Here is a 20,251-nt window from a genome sequence, read left to right as displayed (position 1 = left end):
ATGACAGGTCAAATTGTACATAAAGTTCAGCAATCATACACTGTTTTATATTTTTATGGTCAACAAGCTTTACAAAAAACATTGAATCTGTTTATCACCAGTGTTAGTGTAAGCATATTAATCCACTACTTTAGTGATGGCAGTAATAGCAATAAATATTGACAGCAGTGTCAGTGGTAATAATAAACTAGCCATTGTTCCTTTCTTACCTAATCAAAATCAAGCCCTACATTCCTTCCTATTCACCTGAAAGAAGGAGAAAACTTGCAGAAGAGCACCATGGCATCTAAATTTTACTTTGCATTTGGAAAATAATCTGAATATGTGCGTAGAGATTAGACTTTTGTAAACAATAGAAAACAACATATTTGAAATGCTCCGGGGTTATCATTTTTAATCATAGCAAGCAGCCTTTGATACAAAGCCTTAAAAACCCAAGAAATAAGTATGTTTTACCAAGAAAGCAGGGGCTAGAGATCAAAATAAAATAAGGGACCTGGTTCAAAAATGAAATTATGATTTGTACACCCTCTAGGAATTATTAATCACTTTCCTCTGTTTCTCATAAAAGTTCAGAGCTGCTGTTCACAAAGTGCATAATAATTATCATAGTTGCATGGGACATCATTCCATTCTCCATTGAACCACATCATGGCACAGTCTTCCTCACTGTCCTTATCATTTGGCTCCCCTTCGGACCAGGCCCTGAAAAAATGGACAAAATTACATACAGGACACACATTACCTCCCAAAGTCATAAAATTACTTCTCAGTTATGTAATAATGATGACAACATTATAGAAGTTCATATAATTACCCTAATTCTCATAAAATCACACTAATAATGACTCTGTATTGCATATATTCAGGGTTTTTAAAACAAATCTAACTTCTAGTTAAAAAAAAAACATTGCAATGCAAAAAAAAAATATGTATATAGAGAGTACTGCATTGGGAATGAGTTCAGGCCTTTCTCGCCTATTGAAAATGTAAGCGAGAACGGCCTTCTGATTCGCCATTCGAGCTCTCGCTAAACAGGAGGATTTCCAGGGCTGCATCATGCAGCCCTGGAAATCCTCTGCGATTAATTAACCTATAGTGCCCCGGGGATCACACATTCTTCTCCAATGAATGGAGTCACAGCTGAGGAGAACCTCCTGACATTGTAATGTAATGACAAATGATGTTACTTACATTTGTATCTGTAACAAATGTAATATTTGCAAGAGATACTTATATTACAATGTCAAGAGGTTATCCTTTGCCGGGCATCTTCTCAATGATTGCAACTGTGGCTGCATTCATTGAGAAGAGTATGCGATCCCCAGGGCACTAGAGGGTAAATAATGCCACAATCGCATTCTTTGAGAATATCCTCGGGCACTGAAAGTTAACTAACCTCTAGTGCCCGGGGGATGGCAAACAGAAGGATTCCCAGGGAATCTTGTGAATCCCCTGTCAACCCTCCTGTTATAATTTCCTTGATCTTCCGATGGTTTTGCAAAATCGGTTTGCTGAAATTTCACGAAACCATCGGAAGTTTGAGAAAATTTTCGCAGGAATGCCAGAGGCATTCTCGCTTATCTCTATACTGTATATACTCATATATAAACTGATCCAAACTTAAACTGAGGTATCTACTTTTACCTAAAAAAACAAGCAGGAAAAATACATTGACTCGAGTATATACCTAGGACACAAAATGAGTACAAGGGTACCTAGTGTCCGGTACTTACTCCCAGAAAGGGTTAAATGAGTCCTTTTAAAAAAAGGTGTTTAAAGAGGACAACTGCAGTGAACTTTATTTTTTAAACTTACCTGGGTATAAACTGTAATTTTTTTAATTTCATGCCCAAAAACTTTGGTTTATACTTGAATATTTACAGTATTTTTTATATATATATTTGTACTATAGCCCATCGATTTCTGCAGCATAACCACTGGAACAGGTCTCTATGGTAATGACCATTATTGAGTAAAAGAAATGCACAGTGTACATAAACAATAAAGGCAAAGAAATTGTAGTGTAGTGGAAAACAGGTCTAGGACATTTGCCTTATGGATCAATAATATTAGAATATATTGGCTTGTGACCTTGAGCAGATATAGTGCACTAATCTCCTAGATTGTAAGCTCTTCAGGGTAGGGTCATCTCCTCCTGTGTCACTGTCTTTATTCGTCTGTCATTTGCAACCCCTATTTATTATAAAGTGCTGCATTATATGTTGGCGCTATATACATCCTTTTTGTTATTATTATTATTATTATTATTATTATTGATAATAATAATAATAATAATCATCAAGAGTGGGACTTTCAGTCAGTATCATATAGTGAGTATACATAGCTATCTTCCTGTTCCCCCGCAGTCATCTGGTGGACACTTCCAACTTCCTTTGCAGCTTATAGATGATATGCAATAGAATTCAAAGAGCTACAAAAAGAAATAATACTGGAAAATGTGAAATGGTTTGTCACCATAAGCCATTTCCTTTGGAAGCACCTATATGTAACCATGTCCAAAATTACTCCAGGACAATGACATGCATTGTGTCGTGCGCATTCTAGGACACAGAACTCTGTCCATAATTTGAAAGGACCACTTGGTTGTGTTTTTTCTCCAGGGCAAAGATTGCCACTTCTCCCCTGCTGATACTGATACAAGCTGACAAGTGAAAATCTGGCTAATTGATAATCTGGTTCTTTTAGTTTTCCTGCATTTATTTCAGATCACATTTTCAATACAGAGACTGTAGTACATTGTTTGGCCACTATCGTTTTCATGGTGCTGTTCTACAGAAACAGCTGTTAGGTCTTGCTTGCTGCACTAATTACACATTGAGACCTCCCTGCTGCCTGCTCCCTGGAACTGTGCCAGATGTCCGCGGTGCTGCGAGAAGAAGGCTGACCTGTGTGTGGAGTATAAAAAAAAAAACTCTTAAACTTCAAAAATGCAAGATTATTGTGATGGGCAACCATGTCGACCAGTATGGAGGTGGTAAAGACTAAAAGTACACTTTCCAGCATAACTTGGTTTTATCCTGATATAGTACTCCGGATTTAACATAAAATATCGGAGGAGATTTGCACACACAATACCTTTTGAAAGCACTTTATACAGCAAGTGGTGAGTGCAATTTCCCTTTAAAAGAGATTAGGAATTCTAGTGACAGTGAACTCTTTTTTTTTTTTTTTTTTACAGCAAATTCAATTTATTTAGTAACTAACTTGAAAGATGTCTCATAGTTTGTGTCATCCACCCATTTCCATAGTCCTTCCTCATCAATATCATGCAGACCAAGCCAGTATCGGTTGTAAGAGCTAGGATTTGTTTTACCAGCGAGGAAAAGCTGAAAAAAAGGGTAATTATTACTGTCAAATCTGGACATACCTGTAAAAGAAGAGGATAAAGGTCACTGTGTTAAAATGCTGCTGTTTTGTTGCAGGTAGTCGCTGCAGGTATTCAGCACTATCAGGTGTTTAGAATACTTGCTTCACTTCCACAATCTGTGGTTTCTCCTGCCAGCTTGTAGACCAATACAAAACATACCAGCAGGACAAACTGCAGATTATAGCAGGAGTAAGTATTTGACCCCATTGAAGGTTCCAGATACTTGCAGCAGCCAAGAAGCATTGTAGTGGTGTATAAACATACAGGCCATGAAAAGAATAAGTATAAAACCTATTTTTTATATCTTTTCATTTTGACCCGTAGTGACAGGGTCATGTTACACACAAAGCAAATCATAAATCCAGGCAAACAATGACTTCTATTTAGTCTATGTGTTTTATCCTTAAACATTTGCTAAATTTTTAAACTATGCGTGGTGTAAATTATATAATCTCTCTTTACGCTGCACAATTATTGTGTTTTTGATGCACTGTATAGTAATACAGGAGAAGCCCAGTAGTTACACACATAATATTAGCAATCTGCAGCTCGGATAGTGTTATCTTACATGCACTAATGTTGGATGACCTCCAATAGGGATACACAGAGCACTAAAAAGTAGGCACTGCCAGTTATCACTCAAAAGAGACATTTTATTTTTCAATTTATTGTCCCCCAGCTGTTCTGCATTTGGAGTGACTGGCCCTTACAGTATCTCACCAGTTCTCTTTGGTTATTAATTACAACTAAGTCACTTTCTTTTCCTTGGCACAAAGTCCTGGCCGATTTCCAATCCAATGTGGATTTGCTAATGTAGTAGCAGCTGTTCTCAAACTGTATCCAGTCATTCTTACACTTCTTTCCTGCAAGAATCCAAAATACAATAGTGGCATTTAAAGGCTGAAAGGATGACAAAGTAATAAAATAGCTTTAGAACTTTAGAATATTTAGCCCAGACACTAAATAAAACAATGCTCCTTTTGTGATTGGTTAAATTCACAAACAGCATTCACTAATGTTGCTAAAAAAAATATTTGTTCTCAGCACTGCTAATGGGAAATACATTTTCTAAACTAATTTAAGGTGGCCATACACTAGCTGGTAAGTGCATGAACAGGCAAATGATTGATCTCTCTCTCTGATATTGATTGTTTACCATGCACCTTTGACCAGCCCAAATTATCAAAAAATTGCTCCTTTCCTGAATATCTACAGGGAGCATTCCCTAACACGCCAGAGCCAATGGAGGTGCCCCTGCTGTTTACTATAACAATTAACATAGCAATATTATAGTAAACAGCTAGAAAAACTCCAAATGGTTGCAGGTTGATAAAGCGAGCCTAAACTCAAAGTTTTTACTTTACATAAAATGGTAGACAATCCTTTTATATAATGTAAAAATATATGTATATATATATATATATATATATATATATATATATATATTTTTTTTTTTTTTTATAAAAAAAAGTGATGCCCCCTCCCCCTCTTCCCCCACCATGCCCAGCGCTTCATCCGCACCAGAACGAAGGAGAATTCCTGGATGGCGCAGGACCTGATTGTGGGGTCTGCGGAATTAAGGTGTGATTTTTTTCATTTTTCAGTTTAGTTCCACAGTTTAGTTCCACATTTTTTGATAGTCTGCAAAGTTTCCAAAAGGCTTTCCTTTTTGCGATATCACAGGTATCATCCAATGTGACCTCACATGCATTCTTTTTTGCAGCAGTTTGCTTTTGTTGTGTTATTCTTGGTGCCTGGCTATGATTACATTATCATCACATATACAGAGCACAGATATTTAACTCTGACTCAACGGAGATGGGGTTCTCAGTATTTTGGACTATGTTGCAGGGTAATTCTGCTTAAATGCTTGCAATGATCTGGAATAAAACAATGTAATGCCTAAGCATCTGACTGTAACCCAATGTTTATTAACAGCTTTTGCTCCATTTAAGTATTTCTATCTTATAGGTTTTATACAACTACAACATTAAACACACTTACAGTATGATACATTTTTCAAATACATTTCTTTTGTTTTTTTTGTTACTGGACTTACTTATATAAGATGATTCTAGCTGGTCCATCTCTGAAGAAAGTGTCCTTACTGAAAAGGAAAGAGGAATCAGAGTAATGCAATTAAAAACCTGTAAACACATCTAGATCTAAAAATACCAATTGACCCATTCTAGTCAAAATGGCAAGTTCCACTGACCTTACCTGTGCTCTTCACTATCCTGATGTGAAGTCCCCTGGCACTTCTCTCACTGTTCTTCAATGCAAGAACATGAATGCTTGTTTAGGCTTGGCATTCCTGTTCATGCTATTGGGAAGGCTGGCAAAAGTGTTGTGTTTCCGCTTATCATTTATGATTAAGAGATCATTGTTTGTCAGAAAATAGGCAGAAACCACCTAAACATCTGACTCCCCTGGCATCTGGCCATTCACTAATGACTATGGCCAAGTACAGAATCCAAATTAGCATTCAGACACAGATCTTGTCACAATTTATGACCGGTTGTGGGATGAGTTTATTGGTCTGAATGTAAACTAAAGCACAGGATCCATGTTTAACTTTTATGAAATACTAGGCCCTTGTCACAACTTAATATTCAGACCTTTACTGCTGAAGTCATCGATTTCCTTCTTACTGACAAGCTGAAGATTCCCAGAAGATGCTGTAAGAAGAAAAACATAAATTATATTTAAAAAATACACAGCTATAATGCAAAACTATTGCAAGCACTTGGTGAGTGGAAATGTGATAATGGCACATGGAATGTAGGGGAGTATCAGCAGTGTCTTCTTTCCAAATTTCTATAAAATTTTCCAAAACTTCCCATTAACTCAACTGATATAAGGTGTTTTCATCACAATGAAGCTTTAACATTTTTGGAATGAAGTTGAAACTTAATAGCTAAGATACTACAGTGTTAAGATAAAACAATAGCGCTTAAGAAGTACCTTTAAAGCAACTATGTCATTGTTTTAAATATGTCATCATGGCTACTTTTACTCTTCTGAATGAAGCACTGCACTTCAGCTGCACTCAGCAATTTGACAAAGTTGTCAAACTCTGTGGTGGACGGTGTGATAGATGAAGAAAGACAGCTGGGAGTGACCCAATAGTAAGTAACATTTGGAGAGCATGCATAGAAGTGTACACACTTGTTTTAGAAGACAAATTAATGTGTGTGTTATACCATGTAGGGATGAGCGAGCGAGAATATTAAATTCAATCTCGCGGCGAACCGGGCCTTTCTCGCTTACTGAAAATGTAAGCGAGAACGGCCTTCTGATTCGCCTAGAGGCTGAACAGAAGGATTTTCAGGGCTGCATCATGCAGCCCTGGAAATCCTCTGCGATCCCCAGGCATTAGAGGTTAATTAGGGATTAGCCACAGCTGCAACCATTAGCCACAGCTGCAACCATTGAGAAGATTGTGCGATCCCCGGGGCACTAGAAGGTAATTCACCTCTAGTGCCCCGGGGATCGTAGTGGAACTGCAGAGTTCATCGTGACCGTAGGAACTTTGCAGTCACAGCTGTGACTGCAGGCGATCCCCGGAGATCGCAAACAGGGAGATTCCTAGGGCTGAATGCAGCTCTGGGAATCCTCCTGTAATAATTTCCTCTTCCGATGGTTTTGCAAAATCGCTTTGCCGAAATTTAGCGGAACCATTGGAAGTTCGTGGAAATTTTCATGAGAATTCCAGGGACATTCTCGCTCATCCCTAATTCCATGTTTACACATATTCATAATCTCTGACTGTAGTATTTTAGTATCTAGTATACTAGACAATGTGAGTTGGAAAAAAGACAGCAGACAGGAATAGGGCTATACGATAATACAATACATGTAATGGCATTTTAGGAAGAGACCAATCTTCAGCCACACTAGTTGCAATGACTTTTATTGGTCAAGTGAGAGGTTTAGTTTAACATTACTACAATTAGCAAAACAGTGATAGAAGTTGGATTGGCTGATTTAATGTAATTATGGGCCAAGTGCTGATACAGTATATGATGCCTTCAGGATATCCCTTGGCTCAGTGCTAGAACTGTTGCAGTGAATATCAACAGAGGAAGAAATGAAAATGATGTGCACGTAGTTTGTGTGTGTATTAGGATGGAATATTACCCAAAGGTAAATGATTATTAAATACTAAAATGCAGTATCTTGCATGTATATATTAACACAATATTGTGTAAGCAATGAAATAAAAGAAATGTTTTCACATAAATAATTATATTGTTTTACTATGTTGATTGAATTATTAACATGGCTATTTCTATATTTAGCAGAACTTTTGCTAATTTTGTATGTGATTTTAATTTTTTTATGTATGTTGTTTATGTTATGTTTTTGCTGTTTATGTTTATGAAAGCTTTTCACTAATTTTCGGTGTTGCCTTGTTGGGAACCTGCCCCCAGGCTCCAATGTGAAGTGATTGGCAGATGCTTCTCTCCTTGTACATATCTTTATTTAGACCTGGTGATATATGATTAGTAGGTTTTTGTCCTTTTCTATTCTAAGCAGGCAGTACATGACTGGTGAGATGGGCCACCAGGGTGCTGTACATAGCTTTCTAAACATAGCTAAGAGCACTCAGCCTGATACAAGCACAACTCCACAACTGAAGGAACAAAAATCTAATGAATAAAAGGGGCAGGCTGGGAATAGCATGGCTGGTCAGAAAAGGGCAGGGAAATATTGTGGGCTATATCCAGCTATCTGCACACTGTGGAAAGCTTTCTGGGTGTAAGGAAATCAGAACTGTGTAAAACTGAAGCTAACACTGGATTTCATCTTTAAATGTTTAGCTTCTACATAGCATGAGGGCATAAAATGCTTTAATTTAAATTCTACTAATAAAGTTTGGATACCTAGAATGTAATCTATTTCACAAACTCCACGTGTTTCAGCCAGAAGAAAATACATTGCCATGCATTGAAAAGTCTTAAAATGTCAACACATAAAAAAAATATTTATGCCAATTAAAGATAAATTACGACAGTAACATTTATATTCTTACATCTGGAGAATACAGTAATAAATAAAGCCAGGATCAGTATATACAATAACGCCAGCAGCCCATAGGAAAGCAGTCCTGGGTTTTGTCTGTAAAATGTACTCCATCTGTTACCTGAATTTAAAGCACAAAATGGAAAGTTAGTGAAATGCTCAGATAATGATTTGTAAGCATTGCTCTGTTCACCAGCACTGGAATTCCAGACTTTGATGATGATGCACCACCAAAGAATAATGGTCTGGGCTCATGAGAGGTGGCTTAAATAATATTTGGTGTTATCCAACCTGATAAATCAGTTTGCCAGTGACAGTGCCAATAAATTATAGAAAACCTAAGAATGTTGCTGGTGCAACACATATTAGACATTGCCACACAGAGAGAATTAATTTGTAATCCCATATTTACAATGAACTCCTAATTAACCACCTGGGCGTTTCACTGATGTCTAGATTTCTGTACCAAAAGCGGTACACTGTTTTTCATGAAATTTTTTTTTTTAATTCTAGACCTGTAACTTACAGAAATATGTCTGAACAAGGGTCTAGTAGATGTGCTAAATATAATAAAGTTTGAAACACACAATCATGTAAAAAAAAATTACCTTTAATAATAAAATTAAATAAAAAAACACAAAAATCAGCTTAAACAAGAATGCATAAATAAATCAAAAATACTGAAAATACTAAAAATACAATAACTCTGTATATTGTATAGTACTATATTATTCTAAAACACCTCCCTAGTGTGGTAAATTTTTGAATTTCCCGGTTATTACTTTGTCTTTATTTTATATTATTTTGTATTGGATTGGATACAGGAGTTTGTATTCAATCCAATACAAAATGTGAATTTGAATTTCCCGGTTATTTACTTTGTCTTTATTTTATATTATTTTGTATTGGATTGGATACAGGAGTTTGTATTCAATCCAATACAAAATGTGAATTTGAATTTCCCGCTGATGGGCACACGCGCCGAGGACGTCATCAGGGATCGCCGAGGGACACATACACGCAAACACTGAGGGAAGAAGAAGCCGACGGAGAGGACAGACACCCAACGCTGGAGACGGAGATCGACGCTGGAGAACAGCACAATGAATGATGACAGCGCCACCTGGTAAGAGACACTTGTTTCTATTTTTAGCTACCTGAGAATAGTTTGGGGTAAACGCTTTCTGCAAGTTTTTTTACCCCAAACTATGGTCGGGGTAACCGCCCAGGTGGTTAATGAGCTGTAAAAGCATTTAAATCATTCCTAAAGATAATTTGGATTACTATTGTTTTCCAGCATTTCGTAGGCACATGTATTCTAAGACTTTCTATATTTGGTATCCATTTACTCAACATAATGTCATCTTCGATTGTGTGCACTGGGGATTATTTTGTGTTTGTGAGTAATAAACTTTATTTTAGTGTACTTTAACTACAGATTTAATAAACTGACAAAAATATAACAACTACATTCCTTTTTCCTTCCACAGGGAATCTGCTTATAAAAAATGTAAAATGTTTTGGGGATTTTAAGTAACTTTTTAATCAATCATTATTGTGTGCAATAAATGATGGAATTTTTCCAGAAGTATATGGGATCAGAGGGTTAAGCTATGTACACATGTCAGATATTTGTCACCCGATTTGGATGGTATTGCTCATCACAGATGAAATTCTGACATGTTTACAGTAGTCCCCCAACATCTTTCAAACAAAAACTCCATGAATAAAGTTGAGAGTGTATACTTTGGAACAGTTTGGCTAACATCTAAATCTCTTATGCAGAAAACATTTAACTGATCCCTAATAACAAAAACATGCGGTTAGGTTAATTGGCTTCCCCCCCAAATTGACCGTAGACTGTGGTAATGACATATGACTATGTTAGGAAATTAGATTGTGAGTCCCTTTGAGGGACAACAAGTGATAAGATTATGGACTTTGTGAAGCGCTGTGTAATATGTTGGCACTAAATAAATTCTAGTTATTAATATTATTAATATTATTATTATTAATAATAATAATAATAATAATTAATTACATTCCACTAAATTCCACTGGGGCGTGTGCATGAAAGCACTAGAACAAAGCACAGTGTACAAAGCACAGCATCCCATTACACTAATCAGATCATTGCAACATCATCATTGCTCTCCTATTTGTTGTATTGATTAAAATCCTGCACATTTTCTTTGCACACCATCCAGCTACAGAAAATAATTTCTTACCCAAATCCTGCAGATCACGAAAAGGGCTTTCATGAGCAGAGCCTTGGTTCGATTCCATGGTCACACTTTACACTATTTTTGATTTAACAGAATGTATGCAGAAAGTAGCTGAATCAGGGAGGAAATGATTGGGAAATAGTTTCCTCTTCCTTCTGCCAAACAGGATTCTAAAAGATAAGTGCATCTTTCTGGAAACAAAATAGTTTCATGTGCAATTTACAGGAATATCCTATGTAAACAGGTCTGTGGAAGTTGAATTTGAGGCAGCAAAACCTAAATTAGAGAGAGTTCAGTCTAGTGTGCTCCTGCCCACCCCTGAAATGGCCTAGTGGCCACCAAAGATTGCTGACCTCTGCTCTATAGCTTATTTTTTTGCATGGCACTGCATGTCTATTTTGTCAATTAGTACTACATCCTGGTGCCCTTTTGTTTTCTGGGTTTACGTATGCTTTAAGCCTTTGCCATCTTCCACCTTCAAAGCCTACATACTAGAAAGACCTGGCTTTTGGAGGCCATAGGGTCACCCACTTTAAAAAGCTTCCCAAAGCCCCAAAGCCTGGCTGCACATCAAATATATGTAAACATAACCCTGAATTTTGGGTTCCAAAATGTGTCCATGTCATTGTATGGCTAATGTAGACATTCATCACACTACTGTGGTGAGATTTTTTTCTAAATGGACCAGCAGAAGGCGATAGTAAAGGGCCCATAATTGTGGCCACCATGGCAGTGGTGGATTGACCATCCCTGGTTGAGGAAGTGATGCTGTAAAGGTCATGAATGGTGAGTTCAGGTGAATATTTGTTTCTTCATTCTGTAAGAAATCATTCTATTGCAATGAGTTACAGAGAGAGCTAAGGGAGCGACGGGAGATTTTCAGCTTTGGACCAGAGATGGCCTTATGTTTTCTCCTCTAAACTACCTTTTTAATGAATACATGGAGATCAGTGTCCTTTTGGGGTGTGCATTTTCAAAAAAAGTGAGCTGATCCACTGCCTCCAATTAATGCACCTCAGTGTTTTCATATCACAGATTGCAAAAGCATACTTTTTGTGGGCAAAAGAATTACATTTTAACACATCAAAAGTGGATCCCCATCAACACACCTGAACACACACACCATACATAGGAGTCGTACAGCGTTTGAAACCTTGCTGAGTTCTACAAGTAGGCCAGCCAACGTTATTTCCCAGTTGTATGAAATATTGGTTAGAGCATCCGCTAATAATGTCCCCACTTACATGAAATATTGGGAAGCAGAAATGGGTACCCCTATTTCCCCATTGGAGTGGGAAAAGGCATTTATACTGACTCATCAAATGGCACTCCCTTGCAAGGCCCAGGAGACCAACTATAAAATCATCTCCAGATGGTATTTACGCCTTACAGATATTCACCGTATGTCTCCCTCAGCCCCTGACAGCTGTTGGCACTGCCACACTCAACAGGGTACTATGCTACATATCTGGTGGGAATGCCCGGAAATTCGTAGTTTCTGGGATCGGATCACTGATATTTATAACAGAGTGACTGGCTCAGAGTTAAGGAATACACCTAAAATATCCTTACTAATTATCCTCCCTGGGTCTATAAAGGCTACTAAAAGAGATGTGCTTAGGCATTTCCTCACAGCGGCTAAGACAATTATCCCTAGAAAGTGGAAACAATCCACAGCACCATCTATGAGGGACTGGCTTTTAGAATTAGAAAAGATACAACATATGGAATTATTGGTTGCAGAGGATGAGGATATGATGGAGAAGTACACGTTGACATGGTCTGCGTGGGACTGGTTTAAAGAATCACCCCAAATTAAGTCGCTCTGGCCATAAACGGAAAGGATGGGCGTTGAAGAGATTGGACTCAGCAATGCTCATCCATAGACCTGGAGGGTATACAAGTAATAGGCCAGTCAGACATCCCCCACACCTAATCCCACACCCACCCCTGCCCCAAGGCTTCCCCACCTGTTCTCGAATGGGGGTCATTAATGCATACCCCGGTATATCCTAGATAGTTAAAGAGAGTAACAACGCGGCTCTCGAGGTTTATTATTTACTGTTACCGTGAGAAAAACGCATGTTGGTAAGGTTTACTCGGATCCTCAGTTTTTTGACCGTACACACTATTACGAATGATTATCGTATTAGCTTTCTTTCTAGCAAGAACAGTGAGTAGCACAGTAATGACAAACTGAAATGAACAATCAGAGACCAGGGTGCCTTGGATTTCACACCGATATACAGCTATGAGACTATACGAACAACGAAAAATATTTTTTTTTTTGCCACCTATTCTATAAGCCTTGTTTTGTTTCCCATGTTCTCCCCCATGCTTTTCCCATACCCCTCACCGGATTTTCCCTATAGTTGTCTCCAGCCCCTATAAGCAATGGTTTGTATATGGAAAATGGATACTTGTATTATGATGTACTCCTGTATATATGGGTATTCAGCCTTTTTCTGTAAGTTTCTTTTTTTTTGTGGTATTATATTGTTGAGACTCAATAAAAATGATTGAAAGAAAAAAAGTTGATCTCAACTTTATACCACCAAACTTTTGGAGGCAGGAAAGAGGGGAATTTTTTATGTATGTAGGTACGTAAGCAAATGAAATGTTTGCATTTTGCAGACCATGAGTGTTTTTTTCCTCAAATACATTTCCTTTATATTAGATTTTTAAAATATCAAATGTAATAATTTAGAGGTTGGTTGAAAGTTTAGTGCAAATTAGGTTTTTTATATATTAAATAATAGAGGTGTATATATCCAGCCAAAAAGAGGAACAACTGAAAAGGAAGGAAGGACAAAAGGACTTGAATCTGAAGGAAATCAGGGACACTTGGGAGCGTAATAGAAAGCTGAGAATTCCAGTGCCTCCCAAGGAGCACATCAGCGTGCAATAGTGTAGAATGTGCTCTGTTTGGGGTGCCTTGGATTTACCAAAGGACAAATAGATCCTACAAAAGGGAAAGGTTTATTTACAGCTTAAGATATTATTTACATATGATTTCCAAGACAAAAGGGAAGAAGGTAAAGGGTATATAGGAAAGGGAAGGAAAGGGGTCTAGCTCTATCTCTAGCACATGGTCAATCTCTCTCACAACCATACACACCAGGGTTTTCTCTCCTTGAACCACACCCCCACTCCAGGTCCAGAGCGAATCACATTGTTGTTTCATCCTTGGAGAAGTCTTGATCAAGAGGTCACACAGATTGTCCTTGTCCCAGGTTTGGGATTGTTGTCATATACCCCTGCCCCCTCCAGGAAGACAGTGAACAGGTTTGGGCGGAAATAGACACCAAATGGTCAACTGACCAAAGTGTTAATGATCCCCAGGCATCCACTCATGGAAGATCAAGCATTGTCTCTGTTAAACAATCCCTTGATGTTTAAGGAACTGCATCTGTCTCCACAGATAATGAGGTTTATAGCTTGTTTCCAAGAAGGCAGAATTGTCCTTACATACAGATCATAATCATATCAATTTTGGTCACTTCCAACAAATAAATACAATAATTATAAGTTTAGATGATGAAGTGTAGAAATAATTATTTAAGTGACATGATGGTTACCTATAACATGGAGTTAAAAATAAGCATGTTGAACAAGAACAGAAAAAGACATTTGTGCCCCGTGTGAGGATCGAACTCACGACCTTCAGATTATGAGACTGACGCGCTACCTACTGCGCTAACGAGGCAGCTGATTTTGACATATTCATACATAAAGTGTCATTGACCTGTCCTGCGTAAAGATCAAGAGCCCAGACATCAAGGTACAGCAATTACACTTATACTATAAAGTAGCAAAGGGGTCATTCAGAGCCTTTTTCCATTCAACACATCACAGAAATAGGTTCATAGAAAAGACCAATGCTATATTTTTGAAAGTTTATTTGAACTGTTTTATAGAAAACATCTAAAATATTTTTCGTTGTTCGTATAGTCTCATAGCTGTATATTGGTGTGAAATCCAAGGCACCCTGGTCTCTGATTGTTCATTTCAGTTTGTCATTACTGTGCTACTCACTGTTCTTGCTAGAAAGAAAGCTAATACAATAATCATTCGTAATAGTGTGTGCGGTCATTCAGTGATCATGGATTGTTCTGTAATACACTTTCTCCTGTACATGTCACTTCCTGCATTGTTTGAACGATTTTTCAAACGTTCCTAGTGTGTACATTATTGGTGGATTATATTTGAACTATCGTATCGTTACAGCATGTACAAAATTGTACAGAATATGATTGTTAAAAAATAATCGGGAATAATCGTGGATCATTCATTTTCAAACGATAGTTATTGCACGTGTATACCTAGCATAACATGGGGAAGCAAAGCCCTGCCACAATATTGCCAACTACATGCAGACAGAACAAGGCATTAGTCACTACAAAGAGAAGTCAACTTCAGGGAAAACAAAGACAATGCTGGTGACTAGCGATTTGTTGGAATTTTTGTATTTGCTATTATGAATCATGCAAAACTACTACTACTAATACTACTACTACTACTACTACTAATAATAATAACAAAAACAGGGTTTATATAGCACCAACATATTATGCATCACTGTATATTATGGGATACCTATATTAAGTACATTCCAATAGTTTACAAATTTTTTTACAGATAAATGAGATATAAAACAAACATAATTATTATATTATATATATTTTTTTTACATTTATAGCAGTTTAATTTAATGAAATTGCTAGAAAATGTAATCAAAATGTTAATTTATCAGTTAACCACCTGGGCGTTTCACTGATATCTGGATTTCTGTACCAAAAGCAGTACACTGTTTTTCATTAAATTTATTTTTTTAAATTGTAGACCTGTAATTTACAGAAATTTGTCCGAACAAGGGTCTAGTAGATATCCTAAGTATGATAAAGTTTGAAACACACAATCATGTAAAAAATAAAAAATTAACTTTAATAATAAAATTAAATAAAAAACACAAAAATCAGCTTAAACAAGAATGCATAAATAAATCAAAAATACTGAAAATGCAATAACTCAGTATATTGTATAGTACTATATTATTCTAAATCACCTCCCTAGTGTAGTAAATTTTTGAATTTCCCGGTTATTACTTTGTCTTTATTTTATATTATTTTGTATTGGATTGGATACAGGAGTTTGTATTGAATCCAAAATGTGAATTTGAATTTCCTGCTGATGGGCACACGCGCCGACGGCGTCATCAGGGATCGCCGAGGGACATGTACACGCGAACACCGAGGGAAGAAGAAGCCGACAAAGAAGACAGACACCCGATGCTGGAGATGGAGATTGACGCTGGAGACGGAGATCAATGCAGAGGAATGACGCTGGAGTACTCGGATGGAACAACAGCACAAGGAATGATGACAGCAGCACCTGGTAATAGACGCCTGTTTCTATTTTTAGCCACCTGAGAATAGTTCGGGGTAAACGCTTTCTGCAAGTTTTTTTACCTCGAACTAAGGTCAGGTTAACCGCCCAGGTGTTTAATGTGCATTTTCCATGAAGATGCAAGTACTTCCCAGTAGGTCTCTGTGGCGCAATCGGTTAGCGCGTTCGGCTGTTAACCAAAAGGTTGGTGGTTCAAGCCCACCCAGGGACGATCACTTTTTGCAAACAGGTATATGTTTAATTCTTACTGTATTTCAAACACCTACCCAATAACGCCTTTTTTTCTGCCTTCAGATATCTACTCTTCTATAGCTTACATTAAGGTATACTAATGCAAGTGTCAGATCGTTAGCCCACACAGTATTCATGTCAACCTACTTTACCTGAAGGGCTTACAAACTTTGGGCTTTCTGTAGACAAACATTCCCCTCTGACCAAACAGCACTATTCATATAGAAAAATCAAATTCAATACATTATTAAAGAAATCAAATCAGCAATAACTGTCAAAAATAACCTCCTCCAACTAAGTTGCCAAAAAAGGAGCACCGCATTGTCACAGCCATGTAGCAGAGTGGCGCAGCGGAAGCCTGCTGGGCCCATAACCCAGAGGTCGATGGATCGAAACCATCCTCTGCTAGTTTTCTTTTTTTTAACCTAACAAAAGCAAATCTTTACACATGCTAATTTAAATGATTATTGAATATTCATTTTTATTCCACTGTCAGCTTTCCAGGTGTGTAATTTCTGGGAAGGAAGGGGAGAGCAACAGAGAGGTATGTTTGACTTTTTCTAAATTTAGATTACAGGTATATATCTAGTTATTGCTTTGTTTTAGACATTTGCTTTTCTAAGCTTTACAGTAAGATATAACATACACGTTGCCAATATTAACAATAAAATTGTAATTGCCAATTATAAAATATAATTGCCAATATAATAACAATGAGTACATCAATGGATATGTATTAGTAAACACCTCATACTATATAAACCACATACAGCAGAGTGGCGCAGCGGAAGCGTGCTGGGCCCATAACCCAGAGGTCGATGGATCGAAACCATCCTCTGCTAACTTTTTTTTCCCTAAAAAACAGAGCAGTTCATTATATATTTACTACTGATTAGTAGTTAAAGCAGAAACTGTCAGTAAAAATAAAAAATACCTAGTGTTGAATGTTGGGTGTGGTTGAAAAGGGGTTGAGTTAAGTCCATGCACAGTATCTACCATACATGTTTGTTGTAGTCTTTGATGGACAATGCCAGAACCCTCATTGACAAACCTCAATGATAAACTCTTAGTGCAGACCTTAGTAACACATCCTCTAGACAACAAACTCGCCGCCCCCCGCCTTTACAGTGCAGACTTCAGTAATAGACCCCTCATTGAAAGACCCCTGGTACAGACCTAAGTAATAAACCCCCAGAAAGACCCCCTCCCCAACAGTGCTCACCACAAAAAAAAAACCTTAGTTTAACCTCCCTGGTGGTATGTATAATAAGTATTTTTAAACGTAAAAGCGGTACATTTAAAAATACTTAATATTTTCAATTTCCAGCCTGGTCCCGTCTCCCAGCTGTATGGTCCGGCCACCTAGCCACATACTCGATTCTGGATGGCATCTGCTTCCCCTGGCCTCATATCCCCAACGTTCACACGCCGGTGACGCAGATGCTGGCCAGGTATTGCTAGGTTACACAGATGCCCAACTGGCATCGCTAGGGGAAAAAGATGCTGGGTATCTCTGAAGGACACCGCAGGCACAGCTTACCAGGTAAGCTTTTTAATCTCCCCGGAAATTCCACCCCGAGCGTAGCTTGGGGTTACCCCTTTTGGTTTGGATAATTCACCCTGAGCCACACTTGGGATTAGCGCTAGGGAGGTCCCTGCCTGAGTCCCTGCCCATTCTGCCCTTAATTCAGATTTTATGTTTAATGTATGATCATTACTGGTATGTTTTTTTTCTTTGTTTTTTTTTATCCTGGTTTACTTTGATTGTAACATTCAATATCATTGTTATTCTGATGTTTCCACTGTAATTCGCACTTGAAACTTTTTTACATTTTTGTATGGATCTTTCTTGCTGTACAAAATGTATGGTATATTTTTCTTGGCCTTTCTTAATAAAAACATATTGAACCATAAATGCTGCCAGTAAATCAGATATAAAATATATATGATTGTATATCTTATATTATTTTTATTGTTTTATTTTCAGTGTTCATTTACCAGGTAATGTACATACCCCAATTCTTCTGTTCATGAACCAATTGCAGACATAGAGTCTGTGTGGCGCAATCGGTTAGTGCGTTCGGCTGTTAACCGAAATGTTGGGGGTTCAAGCCCACCCAGGGATGCTTATCTGCTTTTCCAAAATTGGATTACAGGTATATGTTTAGGTATTGTTCTGTTTTAGACATCTGCTCTTCTATGCTTTACAGTAAGGCATACCCTTACACATATTGCCACTGTAATAGCAATGAGTCCCACAATCAATATGTACTACTATATATCTCACTAACTGGACTATTTTCCGGGCTGAAGCCCATACAGCAGAGTGGCACAGCGGAAGCGTGCTGGGCCCATAACCCAGAGGTCGATGGATCGAAACCATCCTCTGCTAATTTTTCAATAAAGCAATAACATATCAGTGAACATGATTATGGAGTACCTATTTTTATTTTTTACCAATGTTAGTTTTCCAGATGGGTGATTTCTGGGAGGGAGGGAACAGCAGAGAGGTGTATGTGACTAAATAGTACTAAATATTGGAAGTGGTTTAAAGCGGTAGAAATTAATAAAGTCTATGCACAATATCTACCAAAAATGGTTGCTGCAGCCCTTGAGGGACAGTGCCAGAACTCTCGTTGAGAGACCCCTTTATGATATATTCCTCAGCTACACATCCTCTAAATAGCAGACTCCTTTTATCACCCCCCCACCAGTGCAGACTTCAGTAATAGACCCCTGCATTGAAGGACCCCTAATGCAGACCTTAGTAACAAGACCCCCAGTGATTGACCTTTGTATGAAACTGCCAGTGTAGAACCACCTTCCCAAACCTAGTTAGTTCCTAAAGAATCTGGGGTCAGGGGTTAGGTAATTAACAAATGTACCATAAAAACTAAGATTTGCAATGGTTTGTCTAACATTGTATTGTTTTATTTTGATGGTTCAATCCTTATATATATATGGTTCAATCCTTATATACAAATACTTGTCCAGTGATGCACGTTTATCTGTTAATATATAATGCTCAAGAAACTCCTAGTAAAAGGGTTATTACTGGGTATTTTGTGGCGCAATCGGTTAGCGCGTTAACCACAAAGGTTGATGCTTTAAGCCCACCCAAGGACGCTTGTCTTTTCCTGCAATGTGACATATTGGATTACCACCACTTGTCTCACTGCCTGTTGCTTACCTTAAGACATTTGATGTTCTGTAATTTTCACTGATGCATAAAATACACTGGCAACTGTAAAGAAAATATTTTTAGCATTTTTGGATCAAGTAAATCCATAAACATTCTTGTGAAAATAGCATACAGATACATTAAATTTCATACATATATATTGTAAAAACTTTAAAGGTCCACATCACATTGTTAAAAATATGAATGTTCCCCCACTTGGTTGTGAGATATTTCCTGTATCTGCCATGGTCAGCCTAACTTAAGCAAACCTTTGTATCTCCCCATGAACAATATTACCGATTCTCCCATTAACTTTGCATGGTCACCTGTCGCCATCCTGTCTGGTCATCTTTATTGCTTCGGTCATCAGAAGCCAGCTGCCTGTTCAAAGTTCATGCAACTGGTGACATGCAATCTGCAAGATCTGGGGCCACAACATTTTTGAACACTTGTCATTGTGTCTATGTAAATTTGTAAACCGATGTAAATTTGTTACAAATGAAAATTTGATATCACCGAATCCTGAAGGCTTAACATATTGTGAGATCCCTGTTTAAAATCTGTTGCCTCCTAAAGCTGCGTACACACGTCCAATTTTTATCGTTGGAAATGAACGACGAACGACCGATTGGCCCAAAATCGTTTGTAAAAAAGTAACCAACGACGCCGACGAACGAGGATAGTCGTTGGAAATGAACGACCGGACCGGCGGATCGGATTGGACAACGATCGTTGACCATCTATCGTGTGTACGGTCATTCAGTGATCGTGCATGTTCTGAGCATGCGCGAT

The 20,251-nt window shown here is 37.8% G+C and overlaps 1 protein-coding gene and 4 non-coding genes across 5 annotated transcripts; 3 read left to right on the top strand and 2 right to left on the bottom strand.

The window, feature by feature from the left end:
- Positions 1–38: 38 nt before the first annotated feature.
- LOC140322977 (hepatic lectin-like) lies at positions 39–10,739 on the bottom strand. The gene is made up of 7 exons (XM_072399659.1): positions 10,645–10,739; positions 8,427–8,537; positions 6,010–6,069; positions 5,451–5,498; positions 4,112–4,254; positions 3,229–3,350; positions 39–705 (listed from the first exon to the last, which is right to left on the bottom strand). The coding sequence occupies exons 1-7, from the start codon at positions 10,700–10,702 to the stop codon at positions 573–575; spliced, it is 675 nt and encodes a 224-aa protein (XP_072255760.1). The 5' UTR covers positions 10,703–10,739; the 3' UTR covers positions 39–572.
- A 3,535-nt stretch (positions 10,740–14,274) lies between these two features.
- TRNAM-CAU (transfer RNA methionine (anticodon CAU)) lies at positions 14,275–14,347 on the bottom strand. The gene has a single exon. It is a non-coding gene; the product is annotated as a tRNA-Met (tRNA).
- Positions 14,348–16,184: 1,837 nt separating this feature from the next.
- Positions 16,185–16,258, top strand: TRNAN-GUU (transfer RNA asparagine (anticodon GUU)). Its single transcript has one exon. It is a non-coding gene; the product is annotated as a tRNA-Asn (tRNA).
- Positions 16,259–17,048: 790 nt separating this feature from the next.
- TRNAM-CAU (transfer RNA methionine (anticodon CAU)) lies at positions 17,049–17,120 on the top strand. Its single transcript has one exon. It is a non-coding gene; the product is annotated as a tRNA-Met (tRNA).
- Positions 17,121–18,598: 1,478 nt separating this feature from the next.
- On the top strand, positions 18,599–18,670 carry TRNAM-CAU (transfer RNA methionine (anticodon CAU)). Its single transcript has one exon. It is a non-coding gene; the product is annotated as a tRNA-Met (tRNA).
- The last annotated feature ends 1,581 nt before the right edge of the window (positions 18,671–20,251 follow it).

This window comes from Pyxicephalus adspersus, chromosome 2 (assembly GCF_032062135.1).
Source record: "Pyxicephalus adspersus chromosome 2, UCB_Pads_2.0, whole genome shotgun sequence".
Taxonomy (NCBI): Eukaryota; Metazoa; Chordata; class Amphibia; order Anura; family Pyxicephalidae; genus Pyxicephalus; species Pyxicephalus adspersus.
The sequence above is the reverse complement of the archived record's forward strand: the minus strand, read 5'-3'. Positions and strand labels throughout refer to the sequence as shown.

Coding starts and splice junctions, on each gene's coding strand:
- LOC140322977 (XM_072399659.1), bottom strand. CDS start 10,702: ATGGAATCGAACCAAGGCTCTGCTCATGAAAGCCCTTTTCGTGATCTG. Junction 8,538..10,644: donor TCGTGATCTGCAGGATTTGG/GTAAGAAATTAT, acceptor CTTTAAATTCAG/GTAACAGATGGAGTACATTT. Junction 5,499..6,009: donor CGATGACTTCAGCAGTAAAG/GTCTGAATATTA, acceptor TTTCCTTTTCAG/TAAGGACACTTTCTTCAGAG.